Genomic DNA, 19,144 nt, shown 5'->3' with positions numbered 1-19,144 from the left:
TATAGTGTGTAGGCCAGTGACACAACATTTACATGTAATCCATTTTAAATGCAGGCTTTCACACAACAAAATGTGGAAAAAGTCAAGGGGGATAAATTCTTCCTGAAGTCTCTGGATTATACGCAAGTCGTCAAATACTGTAAGAAATAAAATGGCACCTACGGAGATAGCAGTGAGAAGTCGGTCATTCCTGGGCCCATGGGTGAACAGTATCTGTCTAAGTTGACTGCCATAGGATTCCAAGAAGGTGACAAGCCCTTCAACCTGTATCTATAGCAACAAGAGAGAGTATAAGATTTTAGGCATTTAATATATACACAAAGAAGTTCTACCTACTTTAATGATGGTACGTCTAATGAAAAGTGATACAATCAATAGGCAGAAGTGTAGATCATAAGCTCACTCCACTGTCATGTACAGTACTTTCAGAAAGTATACACACCCCTCGACTTATTCCACATTGTGTTAGACTGAATTCAAAATGTATTAAATCAAAATTTTCCCCCCTCATAATTACAAAGTGAAAACATGTTTATAAAGGTCTGCAAATGTATTGAGAATGAAATACAGAAATCAAATTTAATTCTTCAAGCTCTGTCAAGATGTTTGTTGATCATTGTTAGACAGCTATTTTTAAGTTGCCATAGATTTTAAAGCAGATTTAAGTCAAAACTATAACTAGGCCACTCAGGAACATTCAATGTTGTCTAGATAAGCAACTCCATTGTACAGTGCATTCGGAAAGTATTCAGACCCCTTGACTTCTTTCACATTTTGTTACGTTACAGCCTTAGTCAAAAAATTATTCTTATTTTTTAAATCCTCAATCTACACACAATACAAAATAATTACAACTATTTAATACATTTTAGAATGAGGCTGTAATGTAACAAATGTGGAAGAAGTCAAGGGGTCTGAATACTTTCCGAATGCACTGTATATTTGGCTTTGTGTTTTAGATTATTGTCCTGCTGAAAGGTCAATTTGTCTCCCGGTGTCTGTTGGAAAGCAGACTGAACCAGGTACACTACCGTTCAAAAGTACAGACACTTAGAAATGTCCTTTGAAAGGTTTAAGATAAAACAATATTATGACCCCATCACGGGGCGGCAGGGTAGCCTAGTGGTTAGAGCGTTGGACTAGTAACCGAAAGGTTGCAAGTTCGAATCCCCGAGCTGACAGTTAACCCACTGTTCCTAGGCCGTCATTGAAAATAAGAATTTGTTCTTAACTGACTTGCCTAGTAAAATAAAGGTAAAATAAAATAAAATCACTGAAAGATAGGACTCTCAGGAAAATGCATGTGTGATGTTTCCCTCTACAATGCCCACAAGTCACGCAGGGCTCATTAGAAAGGACAATTACCAGGAACTAAATCAGAATGGGGGGGGGAGATGATGTCCATCAATGATGGACTTTCCTACACAGAAGATCATACAAAATTGCCTGATGATCTTCTGAACTTTCCAATACCATTCCGATTCTGATTTAAGTCACTTCGAACCACACTTCCTTCAGATGTAAATACTTGAAAAAAGTACTGTCAGACTGATTTGTAATAGACCGTCATACCCCACTTGAAGAAAAAAGCATATCTGACGGAAGTATTTTTTTTTTTTTAAATGGTGGGGTTGAAAATAGTTCTTTTTTTAAATCAAATTGGGACAAAAAAAAGTTTGGGAACCCCTGCTGTAAAACAACAAAATGTGGAAAATTCAAGGTGTGTGAATACTTTCAGACGGCACAGTATCTGGCCTCCTATGGTGCAGTATTTGGACCTTTGTGTGCTAGTGTGAGTGAACCATCATTATGTCCACTGACATGCTTTTTGGCCTACCTCAGAGTACTGGACGTTAATGCTATCCAGGGACCGGCAGCTGCCACTGAGGCTCTGAAAGGCCTTCTCAGTCACGCCTGTACAGTATGACAGCTTGAGTGAGCGGAGATGGGGGCAGGACTGGGACAAAACCTGTTAGGTAAACAGTGGGATGTTAATCAATAAAGAAAACCTGAAACACAATCAGACTTAAACAGGAAATTTCATACAGACTTTCATGGTGTGAAGTTATTATCAAACACTTAACAGTGATAGCTTTCCTTTCTATGTCAAACTATTTCTTACAATTAGTCTACATTAGTAGAGTACATGGATCCAATAAAAATGTAGAACAGGTATGAAGCAACAAACAGCCTCATTGAGGCATTAAATGGCAAAACAGTAACATCACAGTTGTATTGTGTAGATCAGAACTTACCTCCACAACATGGTCAACATTATTTTTCCAGTGATTAAGAGAAAAGTCTCTTAATTGGGAGAATCTTCAAAACAAAATAAGAGAAATGTACCATTATTACTTATTTATAGGCATAGTTAAGTCAGTTAATATTATTTTTTCAATTACTAAAATTGTTGTTAGGGCTTAGAATACATTTACTCTATGGGTCAGTCTGTTTCATGGACAAATTATGCCCTGGACTGGGTGCTATTTAGTCCATGACTTGGCTCAATCAGTGTCCGTGAAACCCCAGAACTAGCCTATACGATCCACATTTTACTTAGCAGGCATACATAGTTTCAGACAGTGTGGGAGACTCTGTTATTCTGTTTGAAATTTTACCAAATAGTACTGACCTGTTCTGTGCAAGCCAGCTTACAGTGTTCCTGATCTTCAGTACAGTTTTAGGTAAGTGGGTTTTACCAGGTTCCAACCAGCAGTAACCCACAGACACACTGCGCCACAGAGCAGGACTGGCTGCAGCTGCATTCCATAGGTGGCACACCTTAGCCACTCTAAAACAGTGTGCAGAATGTTTACATATCAGTTAGCTCAGATAGTTTCCATGTTCATTGCAGCTTGTATTGAGCTTGATTGTTTATTTCATCTAAGTTTTATGTCTAGAATCTCCCATTTAAGAGAGAGGAGACAGAGGCACCGATGAAATGCAACATGAGAAGGGCAGGCTACATGAAACATTGCATTACCTGCACAGGAATGGTACTGCACCATCTTGGTGAACTACCATCTTGCAAATATTAACTAACACTTCCACTGGTAGGCTCTGACCCCAGCTGTCAAAGCCCTCCTCTTGGTGGTGTTGCAGTGTGGGCTCCAGTTCACCTTTCTTGATCAGTGGCTTCTTTGTGGCTTTACCCTTTGGAAGAACCGTATTCTTCTTCTTTGCTTTTCCTTTAAGGATTTTCTTTTTCTTTCTTCCTTTCGTGTTCGGCCGCCATATGTTATCATACTGATTTGTATTCGATATGATCAGAAGCATATCCTCTCCTTGTTCAACGGTGTAGCCAAGCCTTGGGGGACGGCTGACTTTGGCCTTCTTTTTCTTCTTGGGCTTAGCATCTCTGACCACATCAGACTTCCTCTTTCGTGTTGATGCTGCTGATGAGCTTGAGGGAGCATCCTCAGCGTCTGCAATTCCCACAGATAGTCCTGCAGGTGTACCATCTTCCATCTCGTCCTCAATCTTCACCTTGTCTACACAAACACTTGACGTTTCCTAACTTCACTTATCTTCAAACAAATCTGTAAGTGTAAACAAACAAGATATGTAACAGCAATATTTAAAATAAATATCACATTAAAAGTATTATTGTTTATTTAGTTAGCTAAAAACAATGCCAATAATTACAGGGTTAGATAGAACCGACAGCAGAAACGATTAGCTAGCTACAGTATCTACCGGTAACTGGCTAACGTTAGCTAGCTGAACATAACCGCACAACTAGTAAGCTACAAATTTATATAACCAATATTTAGTGGACATACCTGCATGAATCTTCCTTTAAATGAGCCACATCATACAGTTTTACTTAAATGAATCAACAAGAGGCACGTCGTGGAGTAGCTAGCTAGGCTACTTGTAAACAATAAAGGAGAAGCTATACAGTACGCGCCTGCCTGGTGCCCACATTTATTACGTTCGTCGCGCAGCGAGAGTCGAGTGGAGGGTACTGCCGCGTTCACAACAACTGAGAACTCCCGAAAAAACGAGCTCCGACTGAAAATTATTTTGAATGGCCACCCAACTCGAAATTCCAGCTTGGAAACTCGGGCCTCTTTCTCGAGCTCAGAGTTTCCGACCTGAAGATCACCGAGGTAATGATTTGAACTCGTATTTGACAGAGTTCCCAGTTTAAATATTTCACTGGATGTATTAATGTGAAGCATCTGGTTGGCGTTTCCACTCACTACCAAATATGGCGACGAGGAGGAAGCCCAGTTGCCGGCAGTGGGAGAAGATAGCGCGAGATGGATTTTGGCCCAAATTCTGCAAATTTTCTCATCGATTAAACATTTGATCTCCATACAGTTTTCGGTTTACAAAAATATAATTTGTAACAGAGTAGACTATTTTGTAGACGTTGTTTAGGAGCCCAAAATGAGTTATTGCACACACGCACTTCTGAGTAGATGTTCCCTAACTGAAATATTCAAATAAATGCTAAAATACCCCAGTTGGATCTCACTAGCTCGTGGTTGGCTCTGCTCACCTCCTTTGCTTGTTCTGCCCATTATAATGAATTTGCTCCCATTGGAAACGATAGGCTTTTACAAATCTTTGCTAACAGATTCGGGCCAGTCAGTAGTCCCGATGAGCCCTTCACCGCTAGTTACACTGAAGATAAATGCAACATGTAAAGTGTTGGTAACATGTTTCATGAGCTGAAATAAAATACCCCAGAAATGTTCAATATTCACAAAAAGATTATTTATCACAAATGTTGTGCACAAATGTTTACATCCCTGTTAGTGAACATTTCTCATTTTCCAAGATACTCCATCCACCTGACAGGTGTGGCATATCAAGAAGCTGATGAAACAGCATGATCATTACACAAGCACACCTTGTTCTGGGGACAAAAGGCCACTATAAAAATGTGCAATTTTGTCACACAACAAAATACCAGATGTCTCAAGTTGAGGGAGCGTGCAATTGGCATGCTGACTGCAGGAATGTTCACCAGAACAGTTGCCAGATAATTGAATGTTCATTTCTCTACCATACGCCGTCTCCAACATCGTTTTAGAGAATTTGGCAGTACGTCCAACTGGTCTCACAACCGCAGACCACACGTATGGCGTTGTGTGGGTGAGCGGTTTGCTGATGTCAATGTTGTGAACCCCATGGTGGGGTTGGGTTATGGTATGTGTAAGCATAAGCTACAGACAACGAACACAAATGCATTTTATCAATGGCAATTTGAATGCACACAGATACCGTGGCGAGATCCTGAGGGCCATTATCATGCCATTCACCCGCCGCCATCACCTCCTGTTTCAGCATGATAATGCACAGCCCCATGTCGCAAGGATCTGCACACAATTCCTGGAAGCTGAAAATGTCCCAGCCTGCATACTCAAACATGTTTTGGTTACTATGGGTCAACATGTACGACAGCGTGTTCCAGTTCCCGCCAATATCTATCAACGTCGCACAGTCATCGAAGAGGAGTGGGACAACATTCCACTGGCCACAATCAACAGTCTGATCAACTCTATGTGAAGGAAATGTGTTGAGCTGCATGAGGCAAATTGTGGTCACACCAGATGCTGACTGATTTTCTGATCCACGCACCTACCTGTTTTAACAGATCTGTATTCCCAGTCATGTGAAATCCATAGATTAGGGCCGAATTCATTTTTCAGTAAAATCTTTGAAATTGTTGCATGTTGCATTTATTTTTGTTCAATATAGTTTTAGCCTGGCAGACATGCGACCCACCTGACTACACAGCAAGCTGTGACTCACTGGTCTGGTAACGCCAGAAGTAACATAGTAAATGTAAATCTGGGATAATCATACTAGGATGATATGTTATATTTGGTATAGTTACATTATACAGAAGGTTACTTAAGGCAAATCTAAAGGAGGGTGGTTGGTCGGGGTGAATGTATAACGCAAACGTCTAGCAACCCAAAGGTTGTGTGTTCAAATCTTGTCATGGACAACTTTAACATTTTAGTTAATTAGCAACTACTTAATACTTTTAGCTACTTTGCAACTATTATCTGTTATCATGTTATATAACCCTGACCTTAACCCTTCTAACTAACCCTTCCCCTAACCCTTTAACCTACTCCTAAAATTAACCGTAACCCCTAGCCTAGCTAAGGTCAGCCAGCTAGCTAGCGTTAACCAAATTGGAATTCTTAAAATATCATATGTTTTGGAAATTTGTAACATATTGTACATTTTGCAAATTTGGAAAACATATCATACAAATTGTAAATCGTAACATATCATATGAAATCATATCCACAAATTAACCTCTACGGCATCGCCAGCGGGACGGTTTTGCAAACGTGAGCTAATGTGATTAGCATGACGTTGTAAGTAACAACAAAAAAATCCCAGGACATAGACATATATTACATTATATGGACAGAAAGCTTAAATTCTTGTTAATCTAACTGCAATATCCAATTTACAGTAGCTATTACAGTAGCCGAGGACTGAGACTATTTTTACGTGCTACCACAACAGAGGAGGAGAGATCTGTGGGTCTGAAGACGTGGGTGTTTTTTATGGCCCCACGCCCCTTGTAAATCTCAGGCTGTCACTATGGAGAACCAGCCTCAGAACATTAAACATGAAATAAAGGGACTTTGGAATAATGGTTTCCGTCAGCCACAATGGTGGTCATGACGATAGGTGGACTATGTAATTTTTGTTCTGTTGTTAAAAGGTTAATAGATGACGTTATTACAAAAACATTGTAATGTGAAGGGTTTTCCTAATATATGTTTGATGTTTACACATTGTACGTTGTGTGGAAAATATCCAAATCAAAGAGAATGTTTTGGGGAAGATGAAATGTTAAGTTAGTTGTCTAAAATGGGATTTGAGAAAATCTAGCCTTGCCTCATTAACTTGGTACGTCCAGAGAATTGCCCTCAAGGCGGTTACGCCCACTTCTGACCCAAGGGTATAAAACCTGCAGCAGGGTCTGAAAAGTCAAACAACCCAGAACGCAACGCAAGTTTGAGGACAAAGAAATCATTTTCTACCCAAGCTATGGATGAGTAGCTGTGTCTAAGCAGGTGAATTCAAGTCGAACCACCTAGCCTCCATCTCCCATCAAATTGTGGTATCTAAAGGGTTTCATTCCTATGCTGTGAGCTCTGAGCTACAGAGCTGTCTGTCCTCAGAAGACCCCTTCAAGAGAAAGGGGTGAGGGAACAGACTCCTAGGCCAAAAGGGACACTGACACTGGGAGGACGAGCAGGGAGGTGCGCAGGAGAAGTGCGTCATTGAACAGAGAATCCACAGTAATTACATCATTATATTCTTTGACCCATAGGGTCGGCAGTTTGAGGCAAGGCTAGAGTTAGAATAGCATAGCTGACAAATTCACCCAAATGTATATTTCTCGTGTACCTCTTTTGAAATTCCCATTGTGGGTAACACGCGCCATAGTGTGTTGGCCCGTTATACTAAGCTCTAATCAATAGCCTATAATGTGTTTTGTCCATGTGTATCTTTTATCATCATTTTAGCTTTTTAGTAAATAAATATTAAATTAAGATTGGTGTGGTACGAATTCATTAGTGGGACCCGGGTCCGAGCAGATGCAAGGGCAATACGACGTTCAGGGGCGGCAGGGTAGCCTAGTGGTTAGAGCGTTGGACTTGTAACCGAAAGGTTGCAAGTTCAAACCCCTGAGCTGACAAGGTACAAATCTGTCGTCCTGCCCCTGAACAGGCAGTTAACCCACTGTTCCTAGGCCGTCATTGAAAATAAGAATTTGTTCTTAACTGACTTGCCTAGTTAAATAAAGGTAAAATAAATTTTAAAAAAGAATTAAAAGATTGAGACTGATAGAGGCAACTGGTTAATTAGCGGCTGTTGTAAAATCGATATTCTGATATTCTTTGAGTTAATTTGGGATATAGAAACTCAATAAAAACTAGTTTTCCCATGGTGCCCCAGGTTAATGAGTTAATAATTGCTTGATTCAGTTAATGACATAATTAAAAACTTGTAATCATTCGATGAGCAACAGTCGTCACATTAACCAATACAACGTCACGACAGGCCCAGCCTTTGGAACTTTGGTTTTCCTAGATATGGCTACTATATTGTGATCACTGCATCCGATGGATTTGGATACTGCTTTAAAGCAGATTTCTTCAGGATTAGTAAAGATGTGATCAATACATGTTGATGATTTAATTCCTGTGCTGTTTGTAAATACCCTGGTAGGTTGACTGATAACCTGAACCAGGTTGCAGGCAAGTCAGTTAAGAACAAAGAACAAATTCTTATTTACAATGAAGGCCTACGCCGGGTAAAACCCTAACCCGGACGACGCTGGGCCAATTGCGCGCCGCCCTATGGAACTCCCAATCGCGGCAGGTTGTGCTACAGCCTGGAACCCGAACCAGGGTCTATAGTGACGCCTCTAGCACTGAGATGCAGTGCCTTAGACCGCTGCACCACACGGTGGGCCGCTTGATGAAAGCCAGTAAATATTTAGGTCACCCATTGCAGCTTCCCACAAGAATGGGCAGATGAACCTGTAGCCATATTACTTCAACAGCATTTAACATGAGATACTATCCTAAGCTTTACAGGAATGTGGCTCTGAATATAGACAACAACACCACCCCCATTGGCATTGATGTATTTTCTGTAGATGTTATAACCATGTATTGCTACCATGGATTGCAGAGATAGTCAGAATATGTATGTCATTTGTTACTAGCAAGCTATCGATTTCATGAACCTTGATTCTTAGGCTACATACGTTAACATAGGCAATTTTTTAGCACAATTAAAATACACAGTCCATGAATGTACCGTTATTGTAAAACATGATGACTTGTGTTTAGTAAAAAGCACTGATTAAAGGTCTAGTAGGTGGCTATTGCCTTACCGATGTATTAAAAGCCAATCTAATGACTTGTTAGGATATATTGCAAGTAGCCTAGTGTCTAAATGTTCCCCAGAATCCCCCTTCCCCAATTAGACTACTATAGTAGGTATGAACATACAATATACCACCAAAATATTAGGCCTAACTGGCAGTAGTAATCTACATGATCTGTGTCAGTGTGCATGAGTGTGTCACCCAGAATAGGTTTTGCTCCATAAGCCAATATGTACTCCATATACAGTGATTCGCGTTTATTTGACCGTGGAACATTTTACAACCCACATTTAATACAAATTCACTTAAATATGAAAAAATATATCAGGAATAAAAACAGGTTATTGACACGTTTCTACTATTATGTCGGGGACTTTTATTAAGAAAATGTATGAAATTTGGTGCTTATTGTGTGTTTCTGAGGAGACAGTGCTTCAGTTTGTGCTGATTGTACGGAGATTGTGATAGCCGGTTAAATGGTGTCCCTTGGGAAGGCAAGAACAAGATGTTTGTCAGGAGAAGTGCAGTATTATCATAAGGAGATGAATACGAAGGAATAATGGAGGAAAAAAAGAGCGGCAGAGGTCTAAGAGGGTGAGCTTGAGTCTGATAGAAATGGCGGTAAAAAGGGACATGGTTTGTTAAAGAAGAATGGTAGAAAGTGTAAGCAGAGTGAGCTGAAGACTGGAGGAGAAATGGAAGTGAATGAGGGCAAAGTATTGGAGGTGGAAGGTATGGTGAAGTTGCACTGAGGGTAAGGATAAAGATGAGTCTAACAGTAAGAGTGAAGTTTTTGCGAAAAAGTGGACCCTTGCCTTTTAGCTGATCCATTTGTGGTTTCAGGTTGGGTGAAAACAGAATCGGGTACTGTGGAATCTGTGAGGGTAACCAGAAGTGGTCTTGTGATAACTGTTTGTGTTTCAGCTGGTCAGAGGGAGAAGGCACTCCGCGTAAAACTAATGGGGGCAAGAAATGCTAATTGTTTTGCTCTCTAGAAAAGGGTGCCATTGAAAGGAGTGAATACTGGGGTAGCAGTAAATGTAAAAGTTGACCAACATAAAGGGGAAGACTGTCAGTGTTTGTGACGCTCGTCGTTTGGTGCGATGCAGACAGGGTGGCATGAGTGGTGAAACAGAAGAGTTATTGTCTGTTCTTTTGAGTTTGATGTTGAGTCTTTGCTTGACAATGATGTTAGGATATATACAGTTGAAGTCGGAAGTTTACATACACCTTAGCCAAATTCATTTAAACTCAGTTTTTCACAATTCCTGACATTTAATCCAAGTAAAAATTCCCTGTCATGGGTCAGTTAGGATCACCACTTCATTTTAAGAATGTGAAATGTCAGAATGATAGTAGAGGGAATGTTTTATTTCTTTCATCACATTCCCAGTGGGTCAGAAGTTTACATACACTCAATTAGTATTTGGTAGCATGGCCTTTAAATTGTTTAACTTCGGTCAAACGCTTCAGGTAGCCTTCCACAAAGTGTCCCACAATAAGATGGGTGAATTTTGGCCCATTCCTCCTGACAGAGCTGGTGTAACTGAGTCAGGTTTGTAGGCCTCCTTGATCGCACACGCTTTTTCAGTTCTGCCCACAAATTTTCTATAGGATAGAGGTCAGGGCTTTGTGATGGCCACTCCAATACCTTGACTTTGTTGTCCTTTAGCCATTTTGCCACAACTTTGGAAGTATGCTTGGGGTCATTGTCCATTTGGAAGACCCATTTGCGACCAAGCTTTAACTTCCTGACTGATGTCTTGAGATGTTGCTTCAATATATCCACATATTTTCCTCCCTCTTGATGCCATCTATTTTGTCAAGTGCACCAGTCCCTCCTGCAGCAAAGCACCCCCACAACATGATGCTGCCACCCCCGTGCTTCACGGTTGGGATGGTGTTCTTTGACTTGCAAGCCTCCCCCTTTTCCTTCAAAGATAACAATGGTCATTATGGCCAAACAGTTCTATTTTCGTTTCATCAGACCAGAGGACATTTCTCCAAAAAGTACAATCTTTGTCCCCATGTGCAGTTGCAAACCGTAGTCAGAATTTTTTTATGGTGGTTTTGGAGCAATTGCTTCTTCCTTGCTGAGCGGCCTTTCAGGTTATGTTGATATAGGACTCGTTTAACTGTGGATATAGATTCCTTTGTACCCGTTTCCTCCAGCATCTTCACAAGGTCCTTTGCAGTTGGTCTGGGATTGATTTTCACTTTTCGCACCAAAGTACATTCATCTCTAGGAGACAGAACACATCTCCTTCCTGAGCGGTATGACGGCTGTGTGGTCCCATGGTGTTTATACTTGGTACTATTGTTTGTACAGATGAACATGGTACCTTCAGGCGTTTGGAAATTTCTCCCAAGGATGAACCAGACTTGTGGAGGTCTACAATTGTTTTTCTGAGGTCTTGGCTGATTTCTTTTGATTTTCTCATGATGTCAAGCAAAGAGGCACTGAGTTTGAAGGTCATCCTTGAAATACATCCACAGGTACACCTCCAATTGACTCAAATGATGTGAATTAGCCTATCAGAAACTTCTAAAGCCATGACATAATTTTCTTGAATTTTCCAAGGTGTTTAAATGCACAGTTAACTTAGTGTATGTAAACTTCTGACCCACTGGAATTGTGATACAGTGAATTATAAGTTAAATAATCTGTCTGTAAACAATTGTTTGAAAATGTACTTGTGTCATGCACAAAGTAGATGTCCTAACCGACTTGCCAAAACTATAGTTTGTTAGCGACAAATTTGTGGAGTGGTTGAAAAACGAGTTTAATGACTCCAACTTAAGTGTATGTAAACTTCTGACTTCAACTGTAAGTTATCCTGTATGAGCTTTTGTGCCGATTACATTACGTTGTTGCAGGTGTAAAGCTTATGGGCATGTGGCAGCAGTGTGTAGGAGGGAGGTTCCTAGGTGTGAGAAGTGTGTCGAAGGGCATGAAGTCAAAGGAATGTGTAGCATTGGGGAAAGTAGTGGTACGTGTTAATTGTAGGGGTACCCATGGGGCTGGGGATCAGAAATGTGCGAGAGAGGCAGGTTGAGGTTTCCAGGGTTAGAGTAGTGCAGAAGTTGTCATATGCTGAGGCAGTGAAGAAAGTAGAGGAAGATGGGTCAAGGGGGATGGATCCTGAGAAGAGTGGTGTGAGTAGTAGATCTGTACCAGTACAGCGGGATAAACCAAAAAGTGATATGTGTCAGTATGATTGGATTTTTAACATTTATAGCAATGGTTATCAACTGTACTGCAGGGATGGAATGTAAATTGCAGGAAATTGAGGTTGTAGTGGCAGCTGCAGAGAGGTATTTGGGTGTGCAAGACTTGACATCAGAAGAGTTTCAGGGTGTGTTAAGTGGTGGTGTCCCATCCTTTCAGGTTGTTGGCCTGAGGTAGGACTAAATAGATTTAAATAGTGGGGTTATTTTTTTGTTGTTGTGAGTATTGTTATGGTAGGGTATTTGTTTATTTTTCAAGCAAAGTATAAGGGAGTTTGATGTGGGACTTTACCTTACTATTTTCTTCTGTTTTTGTTTTGTATTTATAACTTGTTTGTATTCTTAACCTCCTGGTTATTAACAAATCGATTTGCAGTCTAGTAGGTGGCAGTAACGCAGCATATTGGATGCCGACCGCCGTTAAACCTCATCGAAGAAGACACTGCTTCACATACGCCATCATGCATTGGCATAGGAAGGATATCCCTAGCTAACTCTGTGGAGGGGAAACACAGCAGCTGTTACTAGCATTGCGTCTGAAACTCATGGAAAAAAATTGACGTGTCTGCCGCCCGAGTATTAAAATTAAAAAGGAGATACGCGGTAAGCGGTTTTGTCCTAAATTGTATGCTTGAAGTGCAGTGTAGATATTCCGAAAAATCTGTTCTCGTTCATATAAAATAATACAATCGCACATACCTTTCAAGGTAACGTTAGCTAGCTAACAGTTATCGGTATGTAGCCTAGCGCGTTAGCCAACTAGCTATTTCCTTATTTTATATAAAGCTATTTTCATAGTTAACGATATAGTTCCAGCTAAGTAGGTGAGCCCATGCTATTGCCCCTTTAGCTTGTAGCGCTAGTATATTAGCTAGCATTGTTTGGTAGCTAGTCAGTTAGCTTGGTCAACAGGCGTGTGTGTAGTTAGCTAACTAGCTATGTTGCTCGTTTGACCGAGCTCATATTCACGACTACATAGAAAGGTGACAGTTACCTCGGTTTTCCTCCAGATGTTTGTATAGCTGCCTCCAAATCATTCTTGAGATATCATGGAGGAAGAACAGGACTTTACTCTGAGCGGTCCAAATGCTGCCAGTATTGATGCTGATCTGAGTGAGTATGGATTTATCTAGCTAAAGACAAACTACATGTGCAATTGCGGCCTGCAATTCGGTGCATTACTGCATAAGCAGGAATCCCTCTTTGTACTTGTATTGGTCCATTTTTAAACTAGGACAGGCGTGGGCGCTCCAGGAAAGTAGGTGGCGTTAATGCACTATAAAGTTGAATGCCAGCCGCCTATAAACCCCGCAGAAGAAGAGACGGGGGCGACATGCAGGAAAACCCCTAATTGCGGACTGCAGTTGCACAATATTGCCTTTTTTAAGAGTTTAATGTCCAATGTCATGATGCATATAGTTTAAGTACTATTTTTAATTAATCAAATTATTGTAGCTAATCCTCAAAGCAAGTGAAGTATTTTTTTACAAGTCTTATAGGCTCCAGTTAATAACTGATAACGTACTTAACTATATTAAGATGATAGTTCGCTCCAAAATCAAAATGTGTCAGCCTGTTTAAAACCTCAATAGTAGTCCATCAAGTTTGTAGCTCAAGCTGTTCTTCAAACAAGTAGGAAAGGTTTGTGCTGGATAGACCACAGATGGAGTGGGATGTGGACTCCTCTTGACGAGACCACCTTTGAGATCACTTATTGAATCTTCTGAACAGCATTCAAAACGGCACTGTTTGTTGTAGCCTATCCAGCACTGTGTCAAAGATAGCTAATGAGACCCTCTTCTGATTGGTTGTCGTGTTTTGTTTAACTGATAATTAGCTGTGAATGTGACAGCCAATTCTTCTTTGCTTAGTTTCCCTTGCTGATTTGAATGGGCTACCAGGATTTTATCATCAAATTCATGAAAACACGGTTGTGTATATCAGTGACTTGTTTCAGGAAACTAGGCGTATGTCATTAACAGAATCTGATTTTTGGCAGAAATGCCTTCTGGAACTTGTGAACTTTCATGTGCCTTAATAAGAAACCTGTATGCCATCTGTAAATACGAATACAATTGTTAAATTATGAGCCAAGTTGGTTTAGCCATGGAAAAGGACAACCTTCCCGCTAGCCATGATTGGCTGGACATGCTGAGAGATGTGTTCGGATGGTTCTGCCATGTAGCATGCTTCTGTCTATAGTCATGAAATGGTCAGTATGTGTACCTTTTCAATGCAGCTTTTTTGAAAGATATCATGTAGTAGAACTGAATAACTGTTGCTCTTCACTTACTGGAGGACTGAGTTTTGAAATCATTGGAATTAGAGTATGATACTAAGGAGATGGAGAAAATTCTGGAGTTTGATTGCAAATATGAAGACTGAGTCGAAAACAGAACGCGCAGAAAGCTGTTGTATAAAACACATGTCTCTGGATAACATCTTCAAACTAAGGGCAACCATGGCATGCGTGACAGAGGGTGAAGCGTCCATCCATGTAAAATAGTCTAGCTAGCAACAATTTCAGATATTACATGTTTCTAATTTTGTCATTCGTTTTCATTTCAAGTTAGTGTAATGTTAGCTAGCTAGCTAGCTAGCTAATGTTAGCTGACTGGCTAGCTCAGAGCCATTTGCATTGCTAGTTATAGCCTAATGTTAGCTAGCTAACATTGAACCTGGTTGGTTAGCTACCTGCAGATTCATACAGGGTAATGTTATGAGTTGGGATTATGGTTAATTGTTTAGCTAGCTAGCTACATGTCTAAACAAAAGACTTCACTATGCAAGTAACTATTTCAATAGAATGTTGATGTCACTGTGACAACTGTTGATAGATGTAGCTGGTAAATTCGCTCTGGCTATCTACTCAGATTTCAGAGCATTCTTGTCTGATTGTGCCAGAACGCAGAATAACTGACGAACGCTCAACACCCGCTCAAATATGAAATATATTTTGATTTATTTTACTACATGATTCCATGAGTTAGTTAATAGTTTTGATGTCTTCACTATTATTCTACAATGTAGAAAATAGTAAAAAAAGAGAGAGAAAAAACGTTGAATGAGTAGGTGTTCTAAAACTTTTGACCGGTAGTGTATATAATGTGTTTGTGGATTAATGTACTTCTACCAGATGCCTTTTTATGAAGCTTTTGTGCATTTAGGCCACTGCGCTATGTTTTTGCTCATTTAAAGATCCATTCTAAAAAAGTACTAAAGTTGAACAATTACAAGTCTGAGGGGGAAGTCACTACTTCCTGGTTACTTTCAGTGTATTCTGATGAAGTTCAGCTTTGCAGAACACTGATAAATGCAGGCCAAATCGCCCACCCCTATGTCTTACGATCTTTGATTTTGGAGTGAACCACCACTTTAAAGAACTATCTTTTAGAAGCTGTATTTTATTACTTTCTGTTCTAATATAAATCAATTTCTTTCAGGGGATGACAACTTCGATAAGCTTGCTGCAGACTACTTTGGATCTCAGACTGGGGAAACATTGAATCTAAATGAAAAACCATGTAAAAACAGACTTCTGATCCAAGTGGGACTTCTGAGAGAAGACAACCAACTCTCCTGGGGGGCAGTGGTAGACTGGCTTCAAAAGATTTTCCCAATGTATCAGTCTGCAGATTTCCGTTGTCTGATTGAAAGAGGCATTGCAACAACTTTCAGTTTGAGTGGAGATGCAAGACAAGCCTTCCTTGAGTCAAATGTTAACTTTGAATTTGTTGGCCCAATATGTGACAGCATTGGAGTTGGTAGAGCTGATCTTTTGGAAATTACAGATTTTTCTGAGCAAGCAGAGTCTATTGAGGTCACAAATGGTTTAATACTTGAGTTGAGTAACTTTGTCATCAGGGAGAAAATTGACCCCATTGTCTTGGTGTCTTGGTTACGTCAATTTGACCCAGAGTTCTGTAGTGATGGTAACATCCAGAAAGCTAGCAAAATCCTTCAGGCAAAGCTAAAAGAATTCAGACTACATTACCGCAATTACCAAACAACCAGACATAGAAGAAATGCTCAGATGGAAACCTTCCTTCAAAGTCCATTTGAACTTGTTAAAGACCCAACTGACGGAAAGAAATCAGGCAAAAGAGGAAGAAAGAAAAGAGGCTTTTTGTCAAAACTTCATACGCCAGTGGTGAAAGTCTTCAAAGAAGAAAATGAGACTTTTGCCATAACACCAAACGAAGAGAGTGTATGGGAACCTTACTCTCAGGTGAAAGTGAAAGAAGAATACGAGTCTCCAAATGAAGAAAGTCCTCATGCAATGAACCAAAACTCGCTCAATTTGATAGAGAATCCTGATGCAAGCAAAGGAGAAGCCCTCACACTGCTTGACATCGCTATGCTCTCTGTCCAAAAACTGTCAAGTGTGTATGGTGGAAAAACTGATGCTTCCAAACAAGTTTCCCTTGATCTTCTCAAAAACCAGTACACACTAACATGTAAAGAGAATGTAGCAATGAAATTCTTTGAAGAGAAAGTTGCGTCTCTTAAAGATCAACATTCCATGGCATCACCCTTGCGTTTTCTACACTACAATGCCCATTTTCTTGTTGACATTCATGACGCAATTGAACAGCAGATGATGAGCTTCGAAAATGAGATCATGCAGTCTACTGGAGAAAAACTAGGCCGTGACAGGAACCCAAAATTCCGAAGATTTGTGAACTTTTCTGAAAGTTCTACGTCACGCTACATCCACATGGCCTGTGATGTCTTGAGTCCTCGTGCTGCATCAAAGCAAAACTACAGAAAACACTGGATAGCTTTCTGTGAAGAGAAGAACAATCCCTCCAAACTAACAGTCAACCGCTCAAACCGATTTAATAACTACTTTGAGGCAGCAGCGGGTCTCATTCACCATCATGGTGAGATTGCCCTTTTCTTTTCCGACCTGCTCTTACTGAACAACGATGAATGCCCCAATGTCATTCTGGAGAGTGTTACTGATGATGCCAATGATGACGTCATACAGTCACTTGTATGCGTTCTCGCCATTGTTTACTGCAAAATCCTGGGGCCTTACTGGCAACTTCTGAAGAGCGGAGGAGAGTACTCACTTTTTAGCCAGTATATACTCTGCCTCTACCAAAAACTGCTTGAGTGGGCTAAGGATGCCTCAGCCCTCCTTGAGCCAGATACCATTGCAAATGTGTTTCTCCAGTTGCCTCTGCAAGAGAAAACCTTTGATGGGGTTTTTTCATACTTCACAACTGGCACGGGGCACATCCATGTTGACCTAATAAGGGTCTGTCTGCAGAAGATGGTGAAAGTAATCGCGGCTGTCACTGAGGTCAATCTGAGTGATTTTTTGCCTGGAGGCGCACATTGTCACAACCCCCCTCTGGAAATTTCCACACAGCTGACAACCTGCACATTTTGCGTCTTGATGGCCGAATACCCCTTTGGTCATGCCTACCCATACAAAAGGAAGAGGCCAGATCGACTTACGAACCTTGCATCAAGTACATACGAAGAACCAGAGGGCCACTCTATTCCATCTGAAAGTGGTTCTCCTGCTGCTGCAACAAATGCAGAGAGGGCAACATCCGACACTGTTCCAAGAGAAGAGTACTCTCCTCCTTCCAAGAAAAAGTCTCTTGACCAAAGCAAGACCCAGAAGAGGCCAGTAGGACGTCCGAGAAAATATCCTGGTTCATTGACAAGGGACCAGCAAGACGAAACAAACAGAAACACGGTCATTGCTGCTGTTGCAAAAAACGGAGGACCTTGCACCTGTGAGCAAGATGTAGACAGACTATTGGCCCGATTAGATGGGACAAGCCATGCTCAAAAGCGCGAAGCAATCCGCTGTGAGATCACTTACCAAAAACTGGTCCTGGACTCCAGAGACGCAAGCCTGAATCATATTGGTTTTTCACTCGCAGACATGATCTCTAAGCTGAAAAGTGTGTTGCCTGGCGACGTGTGTAGTTTGGATGATGTCTCAGCCTCTGTACAAGAGAATGAGCATGCCAATGAGGACAATGAACAACAGAGCGAGCATGACACTGTCACTATAACCCCTGCTGATGCTCAATCTGGACAGAATGTTGACTATGAAAGCAACAAAGGGGTTTTGGGAAAGGGTCAAAGAAGTATTGACTTGGGTGGAAACAAAAACATTGTTTCCTACCAGAGCTACAGAGGTAACTTTGATGAATTTCCATAGATATTGTAGGAAGTTAGCAACAAAACTGACACATGCGCAACTATGGGGAAAAGCAGATGGGTTTTCTTAGACTGTTGATAACATGTAAACTATATTTTGTCTCTTATGTTTATTGAAAACAAAGTCTCTCAGTGAGCACTTGTCTCAAATACATTAGTTAGTTTTTGGTTCGCCTGCTAGGTAGAATATTTTTGCCATATTAGACATCAGTCAAAACACCTCAAAACAAGGCATGGTATGGTATCAAGAATGAGATCAAACGAGCTTACAATTCACCACATGACAGTTTCTTGTCATTGTTGCTAGCTATCTGGCCATCCAGAACCATAGCACACAGCCTAGCTTCGCCCGAATCTCGTTAGTTGAGGCCAGTTTGATATGTCCACAATATTGGAGCAGAAGCAAGTAAAGCAACTTCCCTGAGTTTGACAGAGCTTATTGATAGCTGATGACTGTCATTGCTCTTTGTAAATGGTACATGCCCAATACGTCACCCACACCAATTGTATTGGTTGGTCCTATATGCCCTTTGCCATTTTAGGCAGGGACGTTTTTTTTTGTGGGAAATGTGTGTTCAAGACATGTTTTTACCATCATAAAATTGTATGTTTGATGTTTAATCTGAACAGACATTATCACGTGTGTTGCAACTACTGTAAGTGACATGTTTTCTATTCCCCCCCACCCCCTCAATTTATTTTTATTTTTATAAATCATCAATATTTCTGTTTGGATTCTAATCAAATGTGATGTGAAAGTTTTTGTATGATTTCACCTAGATGTATATTTTGTACCTGGAAAGAGAGGATGGAATGCAATATAATAAAGTTTTGTATACTTTC

The 19,144-nt window shown here is 40.6% G+C and overlaps 2 protein-coding genes across 5 annotated transcripts in view; one reads left to right on the top strand and one right to left on the bottom strand.

Moving 5' to 3' along the window:
* Positions 1–13,390, bottom strand: part of fbxl6 (F-box and leucine-rich repeat protein 6) — a 26,360-nt gene extending 12,970 nt beyond the window's left edge. The window contains exons 1-6 of one of the 3 annotated variants that reach the window (XM_020505733.2): positions 13,110–13,390; positions 2,984–3,539; positions 2,633–2,791; positions 2,256–2,319; positions 1,838–1,969; positions 163–270 (exon numbers count right to left, since the gene is read on the bottom strand). In XM_020505733.2, coding sequence (XP_020361322.1) covers positions 163–270; positions 1,838–1,969; positions 2,256–2,319; positions 2,633–2,791; positions 2,984–3,468 — 948 coding nt within the window. In that variant the 5' untranslated portion in view covers positions 3,469–3,539; positions 13,110–13,390. Of the gene's footprint in view, positions 1–162; positions 271–1,837; positions 1,970–2,255; positions 2,320–2,632; positions 2,792–2,983; positions 3,540–3,782; positions 4,223–4,507; positions 4,625–13,109 lie in introns of those variants that run through there. The other 2 variants (XM_031793788.1, XM_020505732.2) reach the window with 2 other exon arrangements.
* On the top strand, positions 12,523–19,144 carry LOC109907641 (uncharacterized). Of its 2 annotated transcripts, XM_031793787.1 has the most exons (3): positions 12,523–12,718; positions 13,126–13,228; positions 15,559–19,144. In XM_031793787.1, the coding sequence occupies exons 2-3, from the start codon at positions 13,165–13,167 to the stop codon at positions 18,300–18,302; spliced, it is 2,808 nt and encodes a 935-aa protein (XP_031649647.1). In that variant the 5' UTR covers positions 12,523–12,718; positions 13,126–13,164; the 3' UTR covers positions 18,303–19,144. The 2 variants fall into 2 exon arrangements, with proteins under 2 accessions (XP_031649647.1, XP_020361320.1); XM_020505731.2 differs by having other exon boundaries at positions 12,523–13,228.

This window comes from Oncorhynchus kisutch, linkage group LG17 (assembly GCF_002021735.2).
Source record: "Oncorhynchus kisutch isolate 150728-3 linkage group LG17, Okis_V2, whole genome shotgun sequence".
In the NCBI taxonomy this organism is placed as follows: domain Eukaryota; kingdom Metazoa; phylum Chordata; class Actinopteri; order Salmoniformes; family Salmonidae; genus Oncorhynchus; species Oncorhynchus kisutch.
Note: the sequence above shows the minus strand (reverse complement) of the source record. Positions and strands in the feature narration are given on the sequence as shown.